Source organism: Anguilla rostrata, chromosome 1 (assembly GCF_018555375.3).
Source record: "Anguilla rostrata isolate EN2019 chromosome 1, ASM1855537v3, whole genome shotgun sequence".
Classification (NCBI taxonomy): domain Eukaryota; kingdom Metazoa; phylum Chordata; class Actinopteri; order Anguilliformes; family Anguillidae; genus Anguilla; species Anguilla rostrata.
In genome coordinates, this window is record NC_057933.1 from 17,381,638 (window position 1) to 17,406,615 (window position 24,978).

Genomic DNA, 24,978 nt, shown 5'->3' on the forward strand with positions numbered 1-24,978 from the left:
TGTGATTAACTGAATCGAAACTTTAAGAGCAAACATATAAGAGCTATAATTAACCAAATGAGGAGTAACTCACTCATCAAGTGGTTGAAACTATGTAGTTTCATCTATGATTGACACTTAGCATTGGGGCGTTCAACATCATTTTTGCAACACAATAAAACAATAAATAATTGTATTACAATACAAGTTCAATACAAGTTCTGTTTTCCATATGTTTGAGCATAAAATATAGCTTATTATCTGTGATGTTTATTGTATACACCCTCTTGTCCTTCATCAAGGTTGCCAATAATTGTGGACCTGGCTGTATTTACAAGTGTATGCCTAATGAAAAGAGTAGCCTACTTGCAGAAAGCTTTCAAGATTTGAGACACAGATAAATCTGCATTTAAGTAGATTAATCCTTCTAGACTGAATATTCCCCTTTCACTTGAATAACCCACCACCTTGCTTGTTTCATTAACCAAGAACTTGGTATTTTCTACTGACACCAATATCAGGGTAACTTGATCCCAGTGTCTGCTTGTCAGGCCCATTTACATTTCAATGTCCCCTGGGCAAAGTAGGATTAGTGGAATTATGAAGGGGGTTGACATGTATCACGAAACTTACAAATAAGTGTCCCTGCTGGTGCTCATTCTGCTGCAGAGGTGGCCAGTCCGGTTTCTCGTTTGTATCTTTGTTAGACGGTGTCAGAAAGCCCTTGTGTTCAAATATCTGCCCTCAGGGGGCAGAGGGGACACAAACATGGCAGCAGACCCCCTTCTCTCGCCAGTAAAATGCCTATTCGGAACACTTCTGTGCCTTTGCACTGCCAGAACAAACCCAGTGCAACAATCCCAACCACGGACTGCACATTTTGTCAGTGAACACTGGTATGTTTCTCACTACATCTTTTTGGATACCCAGGCCTCAAGTGCTATGGAAATATGGAAGCCATGCAAAAGACACCCACAGCCCAAAAACAACCACGTCAAAATCCAGTGACTGAAAGAAAAAAAGTTACTGCTGAGTAACACATACCCCTAAAAATATATAAATAATACCCCTTCCATTATTTGAAAGATTATATTGTAAAAAAAAAAAAAAAGATTATATAGTAAGTACACCATGTATACATTTTGTATAAAGTGATTTTTTTCTTAATTGTGATAGTCTCAATCTGTCTAAAATTGGTATCTCTCAAATATGTGAGAAGGAATACATTCAACCTGTGCTTGCTAAGTGTTTGTGAAGTCCTATATCGGACAGAAAACCAAAAGCCGATAACTTTTCTACATGTCAGTGTTTCTCTAGATAATACTGCAATTCAGAAAACTTTAATTACATAAAAGACATAGCAACATCTGTAATGACAGTGTGGCTGTAATAGTGATACAATACATTTTAAACATACAATTAAAATAATTCAAATCCACTGCATTTCGCATTGCATTTTGTGTCATAGTTGGATATTTGTGTCATAGTTGTTTGATTTGTGTCATAGTTTGATATTACCAAACTATATTTAAACAAATGTTGTCCACATCTTGGAAACAGAAAAAACATCCTGAATTCGCATGTCACACACACAATGTTATCCAAATAATTTTATTTTGCCAAGAAATGATTTCAATCGAGCAGCGGAGTACAATATATGGGTTTGTCAGCTGAGTAAAAAGCGCGGCAAAATGTAACTACCTGCTTTCTACCCCAGTTTAGAGGGAAACGCTGGCTATAGGGAATTTCCCATCCACGTGTCAAAATACGCCACACAGAAGGCGGGATCAAAACAAAACATTTGATTGGTTTACCATGCCGGACGATCAGAAAGAAAACTAGGACTTTTTTTTTTTAAAGGCACAGACACCATTAACGTAGGTCGACCTGTTTTAATTCAGTACATTACCATCACGGAAAATTACCATCATGTTATTCGTTAACACGTTTATTTATTTTATCAATAAAATTGTTATTGTATACTTTACAAGGGAATACCGCCCATTCTGTAAAGCAAAAACGATTTTTTGTACTTGCACTGCTGTAAATAACTAGCACTGAAGCTGTTAGGAAATCCGAAAAAAATGGAGCAAGCATAAAACATATATTTTGTGTTAACAAAAATGAAAGGTAGAATTGTTCAAATCTATTAACTGCAGAATATAATGTACATTTTTTGGAAATAAACGGAATGAATAATTCTATAAATGTCATATCTCCCTGTGGGCTACAGAATAAATATCACTTCACTGTCACTTTAAGAGAATTTATTTACTTTCCTTGCGTGACGTTCATTTTCAAGGGGCGGAATAATTTGAGGCTGACGTCTCAGAAAATGAAATCAGCTTGTTGCTGAATGTCTTTCAGTACGAAAGTTGTCGTGGAGGGATAAGGACAAGACTTACTTTGAAGACAGAAAGCGACCGACTACATTCGAGGCAAGATAACAGCAATTAGTTACGTCGAAGGACATATCAGCTGGCGGTAAGCATTTTAACTTCTTTCTTCAACATGCAAGTACATTTGATGGTCGATTCCGCTGTCTAGTCAGCAAATTACATGTTAGTTAGCTAACTTTAACCCACGTGTAATCAGACCAATACAATTATTTAGCTACGTTGAACAAAAAGTTAACTTCTGAAACCAAAACACCCGATCGTGATTTATCAGAACAGCGACATGCCATTTTAAAATGGCTATTTAGATTGTGATGCATGCTAAGGTTTTACCCCTAGAGAGCTAACGTTAGCTATATTTGCAGCTTGTATTGTGTACTACCGAACTGTAGCAGGAACTAGCTAGCCAGCCTGCCGGTGCAGCTAACTAGTTAGCGAGCCATTGAAATTGTCGCTGCTTGTTAGTTAAACTAAAACACAATATGTAACGTTAAAATACAAGATGAAGCTATGTGACAAACATGTTTGCCCAACTGTCTAATTATGTAGTTAACGATAGCAAAACAATCTGATGTAGGCTATTCATTTGTAACGCTCACCAAATGCGCATCTTCCGATACTTTGATTATTAACAAGGTAGATTACATGTCAGTCCCAAAATACGCATGGCAGCTAGCTAACATTAGCAACTCAAAACTGACTGGATCACATATTGCTACTGTTGTCTCGTCGTTAGTATAGAAAGTGATGGCATATTAAAGTCAGCCAGTAGTTAGGAGCTCGCCAAGCCAGCCAGTAGTTAGGAGCTAGCCAACTGCTACTTTGCAAGCCGGCTGCTTATTTTGTAGCAAAGACCACGGAACGCAGGAATGACATATTGTGAACTTTGTGAACTTGCTAGTAAAGGTAGCCGTTACTGGTGATATAGATTTCGGGAACTATGTATCGTTAGCTAACTAGCCTACCTAACTTTGTTGTGGTTTTAGTCTTGCTTCCAGACATACACATTTTGAGATTTGCACAGTGCCAAAGTATTCAGCTTGCATATTGTTTTAATCCAAGTACGCTTTCGACACCTAACTGGAAACCGTTTACATGCAATCTATGCACAGATGTGGCTTCGATGTATTATATGATGGTTGAAGCAAGGAAGCAAATACACTGAATGTAGCAGAATGCACCGGGGTTTTAGCCGGTTTTTCTTTTTCTTGTTTTTTTTTCCGCTGGTGGAACATGAAAGGACATGCAGTCCTAGTACTCTAGTGGGGGACAAGGCGTTTCTGTGCAACCACTGATAATCAAAACAAGAATTGCGGTTGTTAAATCAACGTTAAAACGTCACAACTAATTTGACTAATTTCATAGTGTCATCTCTGTATATATTAATCACAAGGGTGAATATTTATAATAAATAAAAAACTAACGTCATTAATCCTTTTTAATTAGCTAACGCTAGCTATACTAGCCTAGGCGTATAGTAACCTGGAATTATGATACATTTAGCCCATTTCGCTTGCGACGCGAGTCACTGCAGATTTCGCGGAGTTTGCGCCAATGTTACCGCCATCCTACCCGAATGCGGAGAATGCATTTCCATCGTCTTTGTCGACATTCGCATTCGCAAAAACGTAACTTGGCGCTGCCCATCTAACGTTACCGCATGAATGTCGAGAACAGCTTGGTATGAAGTAGAAAGATAGAGCGTTATCCTAGTAGCTCGTGTTCATTATCCAACGTTAGTAATAGCAACTAAGTTAAGGTTGTTATCTGTTCTCGCTAAATCTTTCAAATACAAATAGACTTAGTTAACCCAGCAGCTGACATTAGCTACGTAAGTTATGTTACTGTCGCGGTTGCAAAGAAAGTAGTAACATTAGCGAGCTAATGCTAACGTGTTATGCTAATTATTTTTTTCCCCTCAGAGCTGCGCTCGGTGCATTGCAACTTTTGTTATTGAATAGAAATTAAATTAGCCATCTGTAAAACAAACTGCAAATGATGTAGTCTGATATGCTATAGTTCCAAAAATACTGTATAGTCTCAATAGCTACATCTAAATTATATTGCATAGAAAAGTGAAGAGTTCGTGATTCGCCGTCCTACCCCGGTCTGCTGAAACGGTCTCGCCCTACTATTCACTGTTCACTGACTATAGTCATTCACAGTAACGGTCACCGCCCTCTAGCTCTATCTTCTGTGCGGGTGATGAAGAGAACACAGCCCATTTCCACCCCTTTTTTTCCTCTGACGGTTGGCTGGAAAATGTGGTTTAGAGCACTCCGAAGAGTAGACGATTAAATAAACGGATACATGGTATGGTTAATATTAACATCAGAAACCGAAATATGAAACGGTGAATATATAACTTTTCAACAGGTGTAATAATCCACATCCGCCGTTAAAGGTTTGGTGCTCTTGGCAGAAATGCCGCCTCTCTGCAGGCTGTTTAATTAAACCGTTTTGTGAATGTATGGGATTCAAGAAATGATGCAACATGGTTTATGTGTTGAGTGAGAAAAGGAGATGCCCTCAGTTATTTCTGCTGGGTCCTAAACAAACATTTTTCCCACTTCCAAAAAAAGGTTTAAATTTTTGTGTAGAGCGTCCGGTTTGATGCAGTGAGCTTCACCCTTCAGGTAATTATGCCAGCATTGCACCACTGTAGTCCCGCAGCCAATTCTCATTTGTGTTTGCCCTCCCTTTCTCTTTATCACAGGTTGGTTCAGAGGGACTTTCTTTAGTATGGAAAAGTACCTAATTTGACTCGTATACCAAACTATTAAACTGAAAGCAGGTGGTAAATTGGAGCAATCTAATTAATTATAGTGAAATTTAAGAAGTCTGTTTATAGTTTTGTTTCCTTCAGCTCTGAACATGTTTATTTGAACCAAATAGTGCTGCAAGAAAAAGGAAGTTCTGGGCTGCCCTTCTCATGTCTGATTGTTTAACAAGATTGACAGTTATTTTAGCAAGTCACTGAAAAATGATTGGGGTCATCATTATTCATAATAGGTACTGGTTGATTTCTTTATTGAATTTTTTTTATAACAAGCGATGACAACTAATTTAATTGATTATAAATGTGTTTAGTTTTATTTAAGAAATGCAGAATTGAAGGTTTTGATAATTTGGGTTTTTGGGGTCACCCAATGCCGCTTGAAAGTAATTGCATTTCTGAAGGTGCTGTCTCTTAGATTTGTGCTGTAAAATTTTTTTGGATAAAAAATCTGAACAAGGTGCTTTTTAAAAAATGGCAAAACAGCTCAATGCCCAAATCTGGGATTGTTGCTGTGCTGTTGCGTGACAGACATGAGGGAGTCATCAGTTCTTCTGTGCACTTGGGCTTTTGTGAGTGTTCCAGGCCTCCTATAATCTTATCACGTGAGCCACAGAGGGTTTAAGTCCTCCCAAGTAGCCTGTCTGTGGGGCCTTTGTGAGGGTTTCAGGGCTCCCTATCACCTATTCAGTGGGCCCCTGAGACGGGTCTAGGCCCACTTATAGCATTTTAGGTGGGCCCCTGAGATGGTTCCAGGCCTCCTTATAATCTGTCAGGTGGCGGTGTGCGCCGTGTGAGCGGGGTGAGGACGAGAGCGCTGACTTCACGGGGCTCAGAGAGCGGCGGGAGCTCGACGTGGGCTGATGCAGCAGAGGGAGCTGTGCGCTGACTCTCTGCCTCTGCCGGGAGGCTTGCCTGCCTGCCCGTCACCCGCGCAGAGCGGCCTGCCGCGCGCCGCGTCTCTGAAAGACAGGGCAGGTGCACGTGCCACGCACGGCTCGCCAACCCTCGGATGTGCCCCCCCAGCACGCGTGTTCCCCTGACCACGTTTCGCCTCGTTTCATCTTTACTTTCTGAGTGGCTGTACAGCCGTTTGCTTTCTTCGCTCTTGCAGCAGAGAACAGCCTGATACACTCATAATTAAAGTAGTTTTGTGCTAATGTGGCCTTGGTAGAGCAAACACTGAGCTCCCTGTCTGTGCATGCTGCCCTTTATTAGGCTATGTACAGTCTAGTCTAACACAGTCACTTACTGACAGGGCATTGGCCATCCAGCCTCATATCTCACATCTGAGAACCCATCATAATCATATTTGTGCATGATTGCCTCTTCTCAGTTGTCTGTGCATATCATTTAATTTTGATGAAATGAAGGAAACCTCCTTTCTGTGAGAAACATAACATGTTGACAGCTTTTCATCATTTCTGTGTGTAACAGGCAATGACCCACTGTATGGAAAGCTTCATTGTTACTTGTTGTGCCAAGCAGCATTCAAAACAAAACAAAACGAAAAAAACACTGTGCTCACTGTTAAAAATAGACTGAAAATAAAATCTTTAAATGCTGGCTTGATGGCAGGTGTGTGGAAAGGACCGTGGTTTCACAATTTTTTTTGCCTAATTATCCATTTGCATTGGGCTTTTGTTAGAAGATCTGTTTTTATTGTAATGACACTGGGTTTGTGGTGGAGTAATGGTGAAGTGCACCTAAGGTGATGGTGCCACTGTTCAGCTCAAGTGTCGAGTAATGCATAATTCGCTAGTCTGGTCAGAAACTACGCACTGTGAAAGCACCATTGCCAGCAGGGGATTTTGATCCAGACAGGGTGGCAAAACATACTCAGAAATTTCCATTTGGTTTGTAATGAGGCCCTGTACCTCTGGTTTGTGGATGTGTCTGTGCTTGTGAAAGGTGAGGGAGGGGCGTGGGCTTCAGCTTGCTGATTCTCAGGCAGTGCTGACCTGACTCTGCCCGAGGCTGACAGTCACATCTGAGAAAAGTGAGCTTCAGCCTGTAGCCGAGAAGGAACACCATTAATATTTCACCATGTTACTGTGAAAGACTCGCTTTTACATCTAACGGATTGGCAGAGAATTAACACTTGAAGATGACAGCAATGCCTCACCATGGGAGACCTCAGCAGTTCTTCTCATTAAAGTGGATCTGTAGCGTTGAAGACTCGTACAATTTTTATTGGTCTCTGTAACAAAGGGCTCACGATTAGCGGGAAGCTTTTCTTTGCTCAGTCTTTAGTCAAGCTTAGCCACTGTTGGTGGGAACGTCTATAATTGGTGACACCACTAGATTTAGGTAGCTCTTGGCCCCGAGGCAACGCTGGAGCCACGATCGAAAGAGTCGGCAGCGCAAACGGTGAGTAAAATGGAGAGGAAAACAGGGCTTCCCGCCCTAACCCGCCAAACCTCCATTTTGATAAATTTAGCAAACAAGCCGTCTAACCACAGCCAACAGTGCGGTTCCATCACTGTGACAAACTCAACCATTTATCTAAATGAGAGCTGGGCTTCCCACAAGAACTACAGTAATCTGCACTTAGATTTTTTATTATTACGCGTTTTCAAACACCGGCCCAATGGAGAACTGCCTGGGAGGAACATTCTCAGAAGGAAAGAAAAGACCACTTTTCCACTGAAGGGTCAATGCCTTCTTTTTTGTGTCTGTGTTTGTGCATGCTCATATGAGCATGCATGTGTGTGCGTGAGAGAGAGCTTCTACAAATCAGATTTGACTGCTTTCTATGGCTTGTATATATCCATGCAGTAATATGGGTTGTTTTTTGTTGTAAGCATTTTTGTGACATGTGTATCATATAGCTCGAAGTGTAAGTAGATTTTGTGCCCAAAGATTAGGGGAGACAAGTTGGCTGTCGCTGGTTGGTTAGTCTGAGCTTGCAATAGTTATAAACCTACCTTTCTTCAAGAGTTAAGCTGGGTTGATGTAATCCACTTCAAGGGGATCTAATCGTACATGCACGCTACATATTCTTCCTGTAAAATGCTAGTTTGCAACCTGTTTATTTGCTCTCTCAAAGCAACCCCTCCCCCATTCTTACTGTACAGCTGTCACCCTTGTTTGTATAGTATGGTTCCCCCAGGGAATATTGTCCTGACTCAGTGTTTCTGTTTCCCTATGTGCTTCTCAGAGATTCACCATCACAGGGAATGCACACATTGAGATCCTCCAGAGTCAATAAAGGCAGGGATGTCGAACATTTGGGCCAGAATATGGAACCACAGTTTTCACATGCTCTTTCAGTGGATATGATGTTGTTTGGTTTTTTCCTGGTTTTTCTTCGGGATTTCATTAGTCTGTGGAAACTGTTCCTGTTGCGCCGTTGTTTCTTCCAAGGCTGTGCTGTGAGAAAAGACTGTTCTTACCTTTCTGTGAGTGATGGTATTTTTCTAAAACCCTAATCCTGCTTTATTTTGCTGAGGCATACCTTTGTCAGCAAAAATAGTATCCAAATCTCTTCAATCCTTCACTCATGTCATCATCAAAATGACCAATGGGAGATTGGGTGGTTTACTCCTCCATGTAGAACTTTACCTTGTTTTCATGGGCTGTTTCTTTCACAAACCTGCATGTTGAAGCCTCCTCAGTCAGAGCGGGTATCTATACTTGAGGATTAAATGAGCTGGAAAAAATGAATGGGATAGCTAGAGGATACTGTGTTTGTGTAATCACTGAGAGTGAGTGCTCCTTGGTGTAAAATGTTGGCCATCTTCTGAGTGCTTACTTATGACTGTCCTTCAGATGTTTGAAAAGCGTAGGTTTATGGGCAATGGAGTGGTAGGCTGCTGTGAGTCCTCAGAAACGCAGGCCTAATTGGCTGTTGTCAGTGCTTGTCATACAGAGCTGGATGCTTATCTGCCAATCAGGCAACACCTCACTTTCTGTGATTTTTAAAACTTTTGCAATGAATATTGGGAGGGACAGAAGCTCACCTTTCTTTTAGGTCACTCTGACTTTGAGTAATTGTTTATTATGCCACAATACTTAATGCATAAGAATTTAGGCTAGTGCCATCGGCATAGAAGTGCGGGTGCAAATGCTTTTAGAGGTGAAGTTTTCTGAGAACGAGAGGAACTCAAGTGAGATGAATGCCTTATTGAGTTTGTTTCAAATGTACCGAGGTTAAAGGACAGAATTACTTGGACTATAGCCTAGATATTCCATGATTGTTTGAGTGACCTACAGTCAGTGACCTACAGGAAAAGGGCTGAACCTGGGCCTAGTTCAGAGGTAGTGATACTCTCTCTCTTTTTCTCTCTCTCTTGCTCTCTCTCTCTCTCTTTCTCTCTCTCTCTCTGTCTCTCTCCAACTCCAGGCAGATTATCACTGAGGCTTCTGATGGACGATGATGAAGACGACGTGTTCCAGCCCATTCTCAGATGGAACACCACCTTCCGAGAGATAAAGTACGAGGACAGGGGTACACAGACGCCCAGCCCTGCCCTGGGACAAGACGACAGCATGCTACCCTGCGGCGTGGCCCAGGAGCCTCGGAGATTGTTCTATGGTATGGGGGGAGGGGACAAAGTCTCATTGCACATGTGTGTATCTGTGTAAGTCTGAGAAGTAAGGGCAGGGGACGTAGACATCATCTCACTGAGTGTCTGAGAAACAGTCGGGCTCTTCAGAAAGTTCTGCTGAAGATGAGGTCATCCCGACCTTGTTCCGCAACTGCTCCTAAAGACACTGTGCTTGTCGGAGAGGTACCACAGACCAGATGAGGAGACTGCTTATGGATAGTGTCCCCAGTCCCTGGTGTATGGTGTCTGCTGAGCTGAGCTGAGCTGCAGTCCCCCCCCCCCCCCACCACCACGCGCAGCGCTCCTCTCAGTGGTCCCTTTGTCTGGCCGCTCTCCGGAGCGCCGGGGAGGCGGCGGCCGTCCGTGTTGCGCGCCCCAGCCGTAAAAAGGCGCGGCCGTAGCTGTCACCGGATACCTCCCGCACAAACGGGAGTCCACGTGCGTGACCCTGTCTCAAAACAAGCTCTCGCCGACAGCCGTCATCTCCACAGTCAGCTGACTTTGGACGTGCCTGTAGAATCCCATAGAATTCTGCCAAATACAACTAGAAACGGCTGTTTCTGTGAACTCTAGCTTTCTGTGTCTCTGTCCACTTTTGAACTATATTTTTCGCTTATGCTCAGAATTTGAAGTATAGGATTACAAAAAAAAAAAAAAAAACACTGGAGTGTAGTAGTAGAAAGCTGGTGTGCTATAGAATGTGTGCCAAATACTACATCTCAGATCACCGTTAGCTATATGGTATTGTGTGTGTGTGTGGTTTTTTTTTTTTTTTTTCCTTTGTCATGTTTTCGATTCAGCCCTTTTGACTGGCTTCCCCTTTTGTCACTTTGTTTGAAGAAAATAATGTTATACCATATTATTTGAAAAATCAGTAGTCTGGCCAAATCTGATACAACCAGTTTTGTGTTTCTGACAGCGATACAGAGTTACCATATCACACAGTAAATAGAGCACATGCCAGTTTTCTTAGGAAAATGGGTTGTTATGTCTGGGTCATACACCCCCAGCGGTAAATCAAGAGCAGTCATGCTCTCACGAGACTAGGAGAGATGGCGTGTTTATAAAACCAAAGATAAGCTCGTTGTGAAATGGCTTAAAGCTGTTGTCTGCGCATTTCTTGTTAGGTTGTTTTTGTGTGTCACGTTGTGCTCACAAGTACCAGGTAAAAGACAGTTATGTCAAAGGTAAAGGAGAAATGATACAGTTGCACGCTTGCGGTCAGTCCCTGTGCGTCTCGGATTACTTAATGAAATGTAGGTGGGAGGAGGGTGGCGGTCTAATATTTTGGTTCATTGAAAGCCGAGCAAATTCCACCTGTCCCTTTGTCCAGGTAACGCGGGCTTTCGGCTGCACTTCCCGGCGCTGTTTGAGCACGGTGGAGAGCAGGAGCGAGCGGAGGAGGAGGAGGAGTTCGGGGCGGCGGAGCGGCTGGAGGAGCGGCCTGCGGCGCTGAGCGCTGAGGTCCAGATCGGCCAGAAGCTCCAGATGATCGGAGACCAGTTCCACCAAGACCACCTCCATCTGGTGAGGAGAGCCAGTGCCTTCCATGATTCTCCAAAACGGTCATGAAACCGATGACAACTGCCTTTAATGGCCAGTTCGTAGGTGTGCTTGCTTCTGTGGAAGGAAAAAAGTTCTTGCGTTTTTATATGTCAAGCTCAGAGTTATTAGACACTGAGGCCATTTCCCCCCTGTGGTTTTGATGCTCTACAGTGAATATAGAAGCTATTATGGGAAACGAACAGCCATGCATTTCTATAGAGGCATTCAGAGAGGCCAAATTTCCATTTTCTGGGCTGGATTGGGGCCAGCCTTTTTCTCAAGTATTGACCGAGTGTCGTGACCTCCCGTCCAACTCGAAGACACAGCTGTGCCCTCAGACCCCCTCCCCTCCCCACTCTCCCTCCCTTCCCCACTCCCCCCCCCCCCCCCCCCCCGCCCCCACCCCAAGACCCTCTCCTTTTGAACTTCCTGTTTTTCCTCATTCCCCTGAAGCCTGCCCCCGCAGGTGCTGGGGAAACGGTCAACGTGACGTTCATGCACACTTTTGTTAAGGAATTATGCCTCATAATACTGAACTGCAATAAGGTTTTGAACTCACCTGAACTGCATTGGCTCTTGATCTGGCTTCCCTTAAAGGATTTATAATGTCTGAGTGTTTCAGCAATAGGTAATTAGCGCGACTGAAGACACGCTGTGTAGTTTTTTTGTTCAGCATCTTTGCGGAAAATTATTGCAACATAGACAAGTGTGTGTGTCTGCGTACGCACGGCAGCGTGTGTGTATGCGTATGCGTGTTACAAAAGAAAAGGAAGGAACGCGCACACACACACTCCCAAGAAAAGAAGAAGTGGCTGGACAAGATAAACATGTTGTAACCCGAAGCCAAACTCGTGAGCCTCGGGAGCGGCTGTGGTTAGGGAGTCTCCAGCGAGTCCTGCCAGCTGCTGGGAGGGCCCACAGGAGACACCCAAATAAGAGTCCCTGCTTACTCCCTGCTGGGCCGGAGGCAACTAGGGCTGTGAGTGCGGGCTGGGGCTGGGGCTGGGGTTGGGGCTGGTGGCTGGGGGCTGGGGCATGTGGCTGATGGCTGGGGCTGGGGGCTTGAGGTTGGGGCTGGGGACTTGGGTTGGTGTTGGAGCTGGGGGCTGCTGGCTGTGGGTTGGGGGTTGGAGTTGGGGCTGGGAGCTGAGGTTGGTGCTGGGGCTGGGGCTGGGGTTGGGGGCTGGGGGCTCGGGGCAGGGTATGTAAAGAGGGAGGCCCTGACTACCACACTGGTCCGCCTGAGGGGTTTAGTTTAGGAGCATTTGGGTTCTCCCACACCCACACAGACCAGAGCTCATCTTGCAGCTCTGTTTAAAAACAAACTAAAGAGTACTCCTTTCTAAGCCATTAAACTTTTCTTGCACACCATGGCACATTTATTTGGGATCTTTTTTTGGAGCCTTTAACACCATGAATTACCTATTGGATTTAGTGGGAGGACAAGGCATCCGATTTCTCCGACTTAGAATTGTTCATTACATTCTGAAGTAAGATTATATTGCTGCATTTTCTTGTGGATACTGATGGGCTTGAAACTAAACTGTAGTTTCACTAGAACATGCTGTGCTGTCTACCGTGAAGGTAGAGAGATGACGCTGTAGTGGGGCGTGGAAAGGACCAGAGGTGCATGAAAGACAATGAGGTGTGTGGCCAAAGCTCACACACTAGGCAGGGTAATTAAGATAAGGGGTAAACGAGCTGTGACGTATCCTCTTGTTCATGCCAGCTGTGCCTGAACTGTGTAACTTAGCATGGTTTAGTATATCACGTCACCTGCGTTTGGAAAGTTCTACGTCTTGGTGGGCGGGGCTGGAAACCAAATAAAACAACAACAAGGGCGGGGTTTCAATTGTTTTTCCTCTTGATTTGAAGCAGCACCTGTGTTTATATTCTCAATTTGTTGTGCCAGCGAGGTGGATACAGCGTGCCAGTTCTGTAAATTTGGCCAGCGTCCTTTACGACAGCAGGCTGGGCTGATATGGTAACTTTTCATTTAGCCTGACAAAAAGATGATAAAAAGCCACCCAGAATCCAAACTAAACAAGCCAAGGAACAGAACGTGCGGTACGAAGTGGGCATCATTGTGGGGCAGGGCAGTTGATTGTACACCTCCATTATCTTCTGCAACTTCTTGCAATATCGTTTGAGAACGTGTACTGCATAGTAAACAATTTATTGTCGAATGGGGGTTTTTAAGCTTAGCCTGCCGCTTCATACAGTAAAATGTGATACAATGACTCTGAGTGTTGAGGCTGTCGGGGAGCGAGTGTGGTTCCCATTAAACTGGTTCTAAATATAAGAGTCTGTAATTGGGGGAAAACATGGGGCCACCATAATAACGGGAGGCTCCAGCGGCGTTCTGCTGAGGTCAGATCATGGAGGAGAGAAAACCAGACAGATTTGTGTGATTTTGGGATGCGTGATCCCCCCGCTTTCCCAGAAGTTGCTATTCTTAGCGAGACAGCTTGACAGTACAAGCTGTGAAATTAAGTTGTCAGCCACAAGGCAGGTAAGACGCCTCGGGCAACAGAATACTGAGCAGCCCTGTCTCTGCCTGAGCTGATCTGTTTTCGCAGCCCGGCGAATGCTCCAGGTGACTGCCGTGTGTCATTGTTATTTTGTGATACATGGGCTCCACTAAAACCTAGCTGAGTGACTCATCACTCAGACCTTGAGATACCTTTGCGTGCAGTTGGTTGATAACTGCTAGATTGGCAGGCCTGTGGGTGAGGAAAGACTTTCTTCCATCTTGCTGAAAACCGAAAACAAAGAGAGACAAATAGCTGTTTGTTTTTGTTTGTTTTTTTCCTGCTCTTATGCGATTGACAAGGATTGTTTTTCAAAGGAGAAGGCAAGTCTGAGTGCTCCCACAACAATACTCTGACTTGCTTTTGGCATGTGTTCTGGGACGTGTGTTCCTGGATGATTTAATTGGAGTTCAGAAAATGGACTTTGACACTGTGTTTATTCCTTTCTTATATGATTTTTGTTTTGATGATTCATGCAGTAGCATTTCATTAGAATCCATTAACACAGCAGACCCAGACATCTCGGTATTTTGATTCTTTAAGCTGGTCCTAAAAAGTCTGTTTATCTTTGACCGAATCAGATGGACCCCTCCTACCCCTTTTGCTTTTTCTGCCCTTTAATAACACTGCGCCTATGGCTTGGCATGGAGTTACTTTAGCCCGTATGAGAATGTGGTCTTGCTGAAAGGTAAATTGCTCTTTGGTCTAAAAGGGATGCTAAAGTACCTGAGGCAAAGGTGGAGTGAATAGGGGAGCTGGTGTCACCCGTGGCACCAGTGATGGCGACAATTATGGGATGGCAGCCATAATCTTTTCAGATGAAGTGTAGCGGGGGCAGAGTCGGGTTACGGGCTTTATTAAAAAAAAAAAAAAAAAAAAAGGGGTCTGAAATTCATCCGTCCTACAGCCCGAGCGAATGCCTTCAGGTGCTGTCAGTGTGAGCGCTGAAAGCAGATTAAATGTCCGCCGTGTCTGCCGTGTGCGGTATCGGGACCCGCGTTCCTTATCTCCCATCTGCCCCGCCGCCCTGTGCCTGCAGCTCAGCAAGGAAAACACGCCCCTCTCTTTTTAACACCCCCCGCCTGGAACCCCCGAAAACGTGTGGCGGAATCAGTCCGGTGCCTTTCGAATGCACGCCAGGCTGTGGGGGACGTTGACGAATGCGGCGTGCTCGGCCGATAAGCCGAGCCTATCTGGAGCGGTAGCGCTGAGAAAGAGGCAGAGCAAGGCGCAGATAAGACTCGGCAGAACAGTGCGTGAGCCAGAGCGCGCTGTGTCTTGTGTGTGTGTGTCTGGGTAAACTCCGCGCTCTGTTTATATCTGCGTCTAAATTTAGCCTCTGAGTCACATTCGGCAGCCAGTAATGTGACTCTTACCCACAATGCCGTGTTCACCTGACTGACTCGACTCTCATAAAGGTCACTCGCAGGGACTTTCTGACACAGTTCTCTGTTTGAAACCACCGCCCAGTTGGCATTACAATCCTTTGCATTTGTGTTCATTTCAGTTGAGGACAGGGTTTAGAAAAATAGACTAAGTAAGTTCACTGAGATGGATTTGCATAGTTATGAGGTTATAAGGGTTTGACTAAACTCACTATGGTAGATCATTGTAGAATTGCACGGGCTCCCATCTTCATGGCTTCCCAGAATCCTTTGTGAATACACATATGTGTTTGCACAGTTTTTGAGGAACTGTTGCGACACTTTGAGCTGTCACATCATGCAAATCTGCGTTGGAAAATTAAACTCCAGAGATTACTTGTTAATGCCGTAGTAACAGTGTCCTTGTGTCCGGGATGAGGCTGACGTCTCCAGACATAATCTCCACATTTGTTTGCAGACCTGTGTGTCTGGGTTTGACTGCCCAGTGTGTGTACCTGTTTAAATTGGTAACCAGGGAAACTGGGTGCTATTTGCCGTCTGGTTCTTATCAGGTTTGCATGGAGAGGTGCCTGGGTCATTACTGTATTTGGTTACTAAGTGCTGCCAGTAAAGGGGGCATTGTTCCTGCTCAAAATCCAATGGGCAAATACCCCACGCATCTGTTCTGGGTAAACTCAGACATTGTCCACCCCGCGCCATCTTTGTGTGTTCTCTTGTGCCATTAAACAGCCCTTTGGAGGGTGGGGGGAAAAACGGAGAAACTAAACTACCATATGTCTGACGAGGTACTTGTCAAAATATCCTAGGGTACTGTTTAAAAAATGCTACAACAGAAAAGTAGAGCTATTAAAATTCTCAAGGGCACTTCAGACAGCTGATGGCGGCTCCTGATTTTTAGAGGGACGAAGCACAAAACCGGTCTGTGGAGAACGTGCTGGAGACTGCTTGAAGCTAGCAGGGCTTATGCAACGAAGTGCAATTTTTCACTGTGCTCAGCTGAAAGCCAATAGAAACGCACAGCTCGTAAATATAGAGGGGGGGGGGGGAAACTTAAGGTAAACAGCTCATTGTGCGTTATCTGTGTGCACGTTTTTAGTGTATTTCTGTCTGATAACCAAGGAATCCTGTGACTTTGTGAATACTTTATACTGTGCCGTAAAACAGATCTGAAAACATTCCTCATGCAAAAAATCTGTTCCAAGCAGTTTTATATAGGCTAGGTGTCACCCACAGCAGATTTTCTTAACCTGCCGTATTTTTAATATTCTGTGTCCTCCCCTGTAGTAACACAGGCCAAATTTTATCTGGCCCTGTTGTTTCTCTACATGCAGTGTATGGATGGGGCTCTTCAGAGAGGAGGGCCTTGACTCGCGTGAAGATATCGTTTCAAGCCAGTCACAGTCCTGCCTCCAGAGCTCCCTAATCCTATTTAGTGCAATTATCTTATCTCCCCTTCTCAATGGGACTGATATCATTATCCTCAAAATAGTTGAAAATCCCATTGGGTCCACTGTCAGAAAAGAAAGCCAGCATCAACAGCCCTTTTTTCCCTCAAATGTTATCAGACGCCTGGAGATACAAGACTTTAAGAGCAGGTAGTCTGAGATGCTCCAGAGCCGGTTTTAAATAACCTTGGCATCGAGGCAGCCTGCAGTTCATTACCTGTACTTGAAGTGGTATGTAGCCTAGTTGCGTGTCTCGGTGGTTTTTGAATGTGTTGCGGCGAAGCCACTTGTTCATGGCGTTGTATTTTGTGTCCTGTGCTGTGTCAGTTTGTTGTTTTGCTTGCCGTACCGTGTTGATTTCAGGCGTCTGCTCTGTGTTTCGAAATAGTTTCTCTCGACAGCTGGGCTAGGGTTGGCATGCACCGCTGCTATGGGCAGCGGTGTAAAATTCAGGGGCACAGGACTTGTGCCACCTCCCCGAGGGTTAAGAGGAAGGAAGCCTCTGCCACAGGGCAAGGCGGTAGCTCCTGGAAACTGGCGACATGGCAGGTACTCGGCATGCCTTTAGAGGAACGCCAGCTGCCAGGACTCTTGAGAAATTGTTGCCCTCTTGTCAACCTCTCTGGTTCCCTTTTACTGCAGGCTTCTGGGCAGCTGATCAATGCTTCCTTTGCATGTGTGTGTGTGTGTATATTAAGTGGACATAACTTACTACCCCAGTATATGACTTCTCTATTCCTATTTTCTGCATACAAATAGCCTGTGAGAAACATTAGATGTCTTCTTCATTGCTTTTTGTGAGCTTGTTGTGATCAGACATGTCGATTAGAATTTGCATGATGAGTTTATCTCGCTCTCAGACACACATGACCTGTTCTTCTGCCCCTCACATTTACTGCTTGCTGTGCTGGTGGAAGTTTCAAAACAACTCTGTCCCCTGATATTAAGGAAATTACAGTGCTTGGATTTATTTTTTAAAGTATTTGTAATTAGACCTCTCTCATTTACACATCTGATTTTGAGTGCTCAGGTTTTGGATGCCTTGTTTATCGTTGGCAGTTGATTTGTGCCAATACAAAGCGAAACCAGGTTACATAAAGAGATGACAGTGAATGTTGATGTCATCAAAGTCTGAAGCAAATCCCTTGGTCTGGGCATTAGGGGAGACGGTGGGACAGACGGCATGACAGTTTTGTTGGGGGCAAACACAGACTGTTGTGAAAATATCTGTGTTGTGTTGTTGTCTAGCTTATCCAGGTTCACTCCTGTTCACTCTGTAAAATTAAGAAACAACGATGTAATTTGCTACGTTACACAAAACAAAAAAACAAATAAAAGCCCCAAACTGGTCGCCGATGGTAAATAAATGAAGTCATGCTGGTGCTCCACATTTGTCTTCCTGATGTTTGCCATCTGCTGGTTGTCTGACTTGCTCTCTCTCTCTGTTTGTCTTTCGTTGCAGTACCACAGAAACCAAAGGAACCAGCCTCCAGCATGGTGGCGCCTGGCGATAGCTTTGTACACATTTCTGTTCGAAAGAGAGGGTGTCATTAGACGACGGCAAGCTGACCTGAGGTGAGAAAGCTGGGTCCCCCTCAGCTTCCACTCCCACCCTGCCTTGAAGAAGGCCCGAGCTTTAGCTGGCACTGTAAAGTTGAACACGGGTTTTCGGGGGGAAAATAACGAGAAAAAAAACAAAGGTCGCCGCGGGCCGGAGACTGCATTTTTTTTACGAGATTTTTTTTCCAAATGGAAGCCATGCTGTTCATGAGATTTGTCTACAAGAACATGTCCCTATTTTCATAAGTGTAAAATAGTATTTTGTACAGTATGATATTATGGTGTTCTTGCTTATTTGATTTTTTTTTCTTCTTTTTTTGCACTTGCGTACATGTACATCTTGAACGACCTCTATTTGTCCTGGGAATGCCTTATTTGCTCCTGCCACAGTGGAAGGACTATTGAAACAATTGAGGGAAAATGGGACAAGGGTTCAGGCATAGGGCTGGGGTACAAACAGGCAGGTATGTTAATCTCAAAACTGTTTTTCAGGGGTTATGTTCTGAAGTTTCCCAGGTAACCGATCAACTTGACAACAAATTTCCAAAGAGGCAGTTTCTCAGAACAAAACTTTTTTTGCACCTCAAGTCGTACTATTCCTTATTGTTTCTTGTTTGTTTATTTTTTTACTGTTTCCTAATTGTTGAATATGATTTGTTCTTCCAGTATGTTTCAATGAGTCAACTTTTATTGTATTCTTAACATGTTTTAAGTGTATTTTGTACAAAGGAAAAAAAAACACACAAAAAACAAATGATAAAATGCTGTCAGCCATCGTTAAAGATGCATTGCCTTCAATGGCTTTCTTAGGCAACGTACTGCCTACCTGCAGTCTTTGATTTGGTGTCATGCCATTGAGGGTCTAATGAAGTAAGATGAACGTGTACTGAAAGACCATTTGGAGAAGGGTCTGCCCTGTAAACTGGGATGATGCATTCACTGTCCATTTCAGGTACATAGTTTTGCATACCATTACAGGTCAGTGTGAAGGCAGTGTCTCCATCGCTGAAAAAGCTCTTGAAAGACCATAAATGCAAGTATACGTGTAATCTGTTGACTCATTCTTTGTATCTGGATGCTACATCGTTTTATTTGCAATTTTTTCATCAGCCTGCATAATTTATTAGACCTGGTGAGTAGTTATGACTAGCCAACCCTTAATAAGTCGCCCTATATCTATGGTATTTGCACTAGTGCTAGTCAGTTGTGGACAGGCAATGGATAGTGCAGAGCTCAAGACTGCCCCTGTTGGACTGATACTGTAGCCAGTCAAAGGCAACATGTAAAACCGTGGTGGGATGCATTGCATTTAAAATCACATTATTAATGTGATGCCCATGTTTGCAGAGGAGAAGTTATATTGTATTTTTTTTTACAAGGCAGGCTATTCAATATTCAATGAAGGTTGTTGAACGTCCAATATCTCACATTGAAATTTATCTCTTTATAGATACATGTTTGGCCTTTTTCACTTTGTAGTTATCTGAACTGGTAGTTGTTTTCACCTTGGGCACTGACTGAATAAAATTTGTTATTGGAACTAAAAATACACCTTCATTTTGATAAGAAAGTGTGCTTGTCGACTTGTTGGCTCGCACAACTTAACGTGATAAATTGGAATTTTTAGATCTGTGATAAAGTGTGCTTTCCTAACACGCCCACTGCCAACGGACCACTAGGTTTCTAAGGAGCACAAATTAAATAATCTGAAAAGAAACCTGTGCAACAACTGCAAATTTCATCTCTTAAATAATGGTCTGGGCTTTTGGAACTGAGGTGACTATGAAATGGTGTTTTGATAGAAATTACCACTGAATTCCCACACAAGGTTTTGTACAGTACCAGAGGAAAGAGTCCGAAACTATGATTTGTTTTAAAGATGTTTTGAAAGAAAAATATTAATCATTGTTAAAATTGAAAATATGAATATGTTTAAAGACACTGATGCGTTTTTATTGTTGCGTATTGTTTGTTTCATTTTTGTATTTTTCGTTCCTTTTGACATTCTGGTGTCAGGAAGCAGTGTACATATGAAAGCACCCTGGTAACACTCGCCATTGGCATTACAACCATAAATGCAGTTTGGAGGTAATACCGTCTCAAAAAAACGTTTCGATAGGTTGGTTTTAATAGAATCAGAAATTCTGTTCATTGATATCAAGAAAAAGTAATCTCTTCAGCCTCACAATACCCAACAGGAAGGAATAGCGTGCCAAATGGAAAGTTAAGTTAGAGAAATCCCTACTTAAGGTTTATTTATGCCTGATTCTAATCTCCCCTTTTCCCTATTAGTCAGCATTTTGACATAATTCAACAGTTGCAAAGTCCCCAAACATCCAAGCGACAGTTGCACGCATATTTAATCTTGATCTAGCTGCGTTTAGTCTTATCTAACACCCATTTAGTGAGTTGGAGTCGGATGTACTGTAGCCAGGGAAAGAAAGGCGGTTCTCTACCTCTTTATCTTTCTTTTTAAGCTTCAGCTAGGTTACATTTTATCACCAGAAAAACCATGCAAATTCCCATATACAAAAGCAAAGAGAGTCTGCTTGATATAAAGATATCATACTGCATGGAGGACTGGTGCTTCCATGTACCCCCAGTAAAATCTTTGGCTGTGCCTTCCCATGGAGACTTTGCCTCCTGGTTTCTGATGGATCCAACACAACGGCATGAGCTAAGAGATCCAAATTAAAGATCCATTTCGTCTCAATTCAAGACATTGACACAGAAATTCCACTGAAGCCGGGGCTACTTCTAAAGCATGTGATACAGCATAAGATGCACCGAAAGTTTGTTTCCTGCAAATCTTGAACGCTGAGCCAGTTTAAGTAATCCCCTGCCTCTCTGTGGCCTGTCCTGTCTGTCTACGTGTTCACCAGATTCCTTCTACATGCCTGCTGTTCCTGACTTATCTTCTTATAAGGAAATTAGTTTTCAAAGCTTTGTTCAGTTGTTTTTTTTTTTTTTTTTTGTAATTTATTTTAATTTTATTTATTTTGTGTATATTTGTCCATTGCTACTGTATAGATTTTTCTGTGTGCAATTTTGTAGTTTTTGATGTGTATATATTTGTTTAATTCTGTGCTGAGTGGTGGGGTCAGCATTGTGTCTGGCTGGTCTCTGAGGGTCATCTAATTGCCTTCAACATTAAAATAGTAGGCCTAGTATCCATTCTCTTCATTGTCATCAAGCATTTTGCTGCATTTCACATACTGAAGAATATTGAGAGAGGTGCTTGATATCAGGAGTGTGTAAAGATTCATTTTATCTGAAAAACATTCCACTAATTTCAGTGATGGTGTCAGAGGGGTTCCTCAGGGAATATGGTGAATGTAGCACAAATTACTGATACCTGCAGACTTTTCACTCTCAGTCCTGGCCCTGTTCACTTCCAGCACAAAACCAATGTGTGAAATGATCCGGCAACTTAATTATGTAAGTGTGAGAGAATCTCTTGCATCACCCTAATGGAAACAGCTTGAAAACACGGTTAAAGAGTCAACCAAAGGAAGGTAATGATGAGCACAATCAAAATGGTGCCCATTATTTTGATGCCACTTATGCTCAGATTTTTTCTGTCTAATTGTGACTCTCACTTGAAGTTGCTGAGCATGCTCACACTCTGGGTATATGTTTTTTCCTTAAAGATTTTTAATTAAATTTTTTTTTTTAACTAACACGAAATCATTCAAGTTAGAAGGCTGTTTGTAATCAACATGCACTGGAAAGTAAGTTGTATTTGTATATGTATGTTGTGTTTCTCTGAGTGTCATTTCTGGTGTCATATTCTCTGGATTGTTCTCTCTCAATCTGTCGTGCTGGATTTATTAAGTACAACTGGATTTTGGTACTTACTGGCTTTTTTCTGGCATAAAACAGGATTTTAGATTGGTAATACAAGGGAAACAAACCACCACTGTGCCCAGTATCATTTGTTTGAGGGGTTCTATGGGTTGTGCAGAGAAGTGGCTAAGGGTTCCCTAGTTAATCTTCTATAAGGTGCAAGTAAACCTAGACCCCTGGAGTGGAACTTTTGTGTTGTGTAAACCGTCAGTGTCTTGAATTTTTAATCAATTTTTAATCAATTTCTGAGAAAGGGTTCGTCCTGTTTACTGCTGTTCACTGTATTTGATGGAAAAATGGCATTTGCTTCCTTTTTTTCTCTTAACTTTTTGATTGAATTTGAGTTTCTTGGAAAAGGTCTACTTTTATAAAAGAAGAAATTTTAGAAGAGAAAAACTTTTGACATTGACATTTTTTTTCAGTTGCTTTTTTATGAAGTCAAATGTCTCTGATTAAGGGCTTTTTGTATGAAATAAAACATTTCGAGACATTCCTAATATTTCTGCTTTTATCATTAAATGTAATGTACCCAAATTGAAATGGCAGCCAATAAGCAGTGATGTATTTTTATTGAAATTTGAAATGAAATCAGCAAGTGAAGAACCCAATACCTTCTGTCCCATGTACTGTACATTTACTTCAGAAACCCTGGAAATTGCCTTTAATTTACTCTGGTTTCAAAGATGTCTTGAGGATCACACACTCTCTGTACCCCATTAAATGAGACCCAGCGAAAATGTAGCATTTTTGTAAACATTGACTGTGTGTCTTCGAGACTGTACTGTGCACTCATTAGCCTTTTTTATGTTTTATAAATACAGTATGGAGGTAGGGGAGGTTCATTTTATAGTGCAATATGCTGTACATAAGAGCTTGGCTCTACAAATCTTTTTTTGTTGTTGTTTAAATTGAAAAATTGGTACATTGTTTTTTGTTTTTTCAATAAAAATTTAAGAAAGTTTAAAGGTGTTAAGTGGTCCTCTCTTTCCTTTTCTACTAAAATAGATTAAATGTGCAAGATTAACAAAAGTGAAATTCCTTCTCTGTGACTTAAGCCTGAATATTACTTATATGATTTCTTTTTGTGAGCAAGAAGTTGACACTAACAAAGAGAACGGTGTGAGTATACACTGAAAGTTATTTGCTCATTACACCAAAAAGTTAAAAAAAAAAAATAATTGAATGAGCGAACAATTAGCAATACATTCTGATGGCATTATAGCTTTACTCCTTAGGTATGCAGAGAAATGGAATTGCGCATAATGTTGGAGTAATGTAATTAAAGCCGTGATCAAATAAAAGTACATTAATGAGAGGGTCATTTTTTTTCTAATAAGCAATTTCATTCTCTCACTTTTTCTCAATTTACTGCTATCAGTGGTCACAGTTGACCTGGCATCAACATGACTAGATTGTTACGCCTTTATGAGACATAATTTTCCACTTGGCGATAAGTGCTTAATGCAGCTCAGAAAGTGTACATTGGCAACACCCCTAGCAAGGGTTAGTCTAGAGCAGTGGTTCTTAACCTTGTTGGAGGCACCGAACCCCACCAGTTTCATATGCTCATTCACCGAACCCTTCTTTAGTAAAAAAACGAACTAACTGCAGACTAGACTGAGGGGTGGACCTCTGCGGCGGAGGCTCCACCGAACCCCTGAGACCGACTCACCGAACCCCTAGGGTTCGACCGAACCCAGGTTAAGAACCACTGGTCTAAAGGTTCATAACTCTCCAGTGAGCATGACATTATACCGCTATTTAAAAAAAAAAGTTTTCTGTTGCAAATGCAATGCCTTTGTACCCAGACACCTGGTATTGGTCTGCTGTGGATCCTCATTACCATGCCAATGTGTATATTAGGCTCTGATGCCAAACTCCCAGAGCTCCCATCTTCATGGAGTTTGTTAGAAAAAGGTGATAGTAGTATGGAATTATTTTTAAACTTTAAGTGTGTGAATATACATATGGGAGCCAAATTAATCTTTTTAAAAAACATCTAAATGATAGACTTTCAATGTAGAACATTCAGAGAATCAAAGATAGACACTCTGAATGCTGGTGGCACATCAGCTTAGAGGGAAAGGTCAAATCAAGTCATCTTGGTAAACAGACGGTTGTCAAGAGTGCTCATCTTAAACACAAACTTTGCAGGGGCAGAGCGGATTGAAAAAAGCAGTGCAATTCCTCCTTTTTCTGAGCGCATCCTTATGAAATGAGGCATTTTGAAACTAGCCAGGCGTTCGGTAACCGCGGTGCCCGCTTGCTCCCCTCCTGCTGCGAGGTCGTTCATTTACTGGGACCGATCGTGTTCGCTGCCTGAACTAACGACGGCCTGTCTGTGCACGCAGCCCGGAGCGGCGAGAGAAAGGCGACGCACGAGATGTGCACCAGGAGTGACCCGCGCTCGCGTCCTCTGTGGCACCCCGTCAGGCCTCATACTGTCTCCATTTATAGACTAAATCAACAAGCGCCAGTGCAGCGGATTCATCTCACACCCATATAGGTTATGTACACTGTCAGCGTGCACACACACAGCACTATAGAGCGAGACCTTGATCTTGTCATCATACCCAAAATGAGGCTACTTGTCACTTTGACAACGTGCTCATGCGTATAATGAAGGGTACAGTTTACCAAGCCCATCCTCACCAAAAGGCAGAGAATATGTATGAAACAAAACATGCACTGACTATGAAATTAGTTGCTAATAGTTTTGCCACTATAGTATTTCAGTGTGAAATAAGTGTTATAATTACTAATAAGAAAAAAACTGTGATTCATGATGTTGTCCTTTCTTTCTGTTCAATGTAATGCTACTTTATGGAAGGAATATGAATTCCCTGTTTTGAAGAAAACAATGTCTCCATACATTGAATTGCATATTTTATCTAGAATAGCACATCATCTGCTACCTGATTAATATGTCAATTGACTAATACCTGTTTTAATGAGATCAAACCAT

At 42.6% G+C, this 24,978-nt stretch overlaps 1 protein-coding gene across 3 annotated transcripts; it reads left to right on the top strand.

The window, feature by feature from the left end:
* The first annotated feature begins 2,246 nt into the window (after positions 1-2,246).
* On the top strand, positions 2,247-22,982 carry LOC135250287 (bcl-2-modifying factor-like). Of its 3 annotated transcripts, XM_064326440.1 has the most exons (5): positions 2,247-2,463; positions 8,312-8,552; positions 9,497-9,688; positions 11,035-11,228; positions 18,070-22,982. In XM_064326440.1, exons 3-5 carry the CDS (start codon positions 9,520-9,522, stop codon positions 18,184-18,186), a joined length of 480 nt encoding a protein of 159 aa, XP_064182510.1. In that variant the 5' UTR covers positions 2,247-2,463; positions 8,312-8,552; positions 9,497-9,519; the 3' UTR covers positions 18,187-22,982. The 3 variants fall into 3 exon arrangements, with proteins under 3 accessions (XP_064182510.1, XP_064182501.1, XP_064182520.1); XM_064326431.1 differs by lacking the exon at positions 8,312-8,552; XM_064326450.1 differs by lacking the exon at positions 8,312-8,552 and having other exon boundaries at positions 9,501-9,688.
* The last annotated feature ends 1,996 nt before the right edge of the window (positions 22,983-24,978 follow it).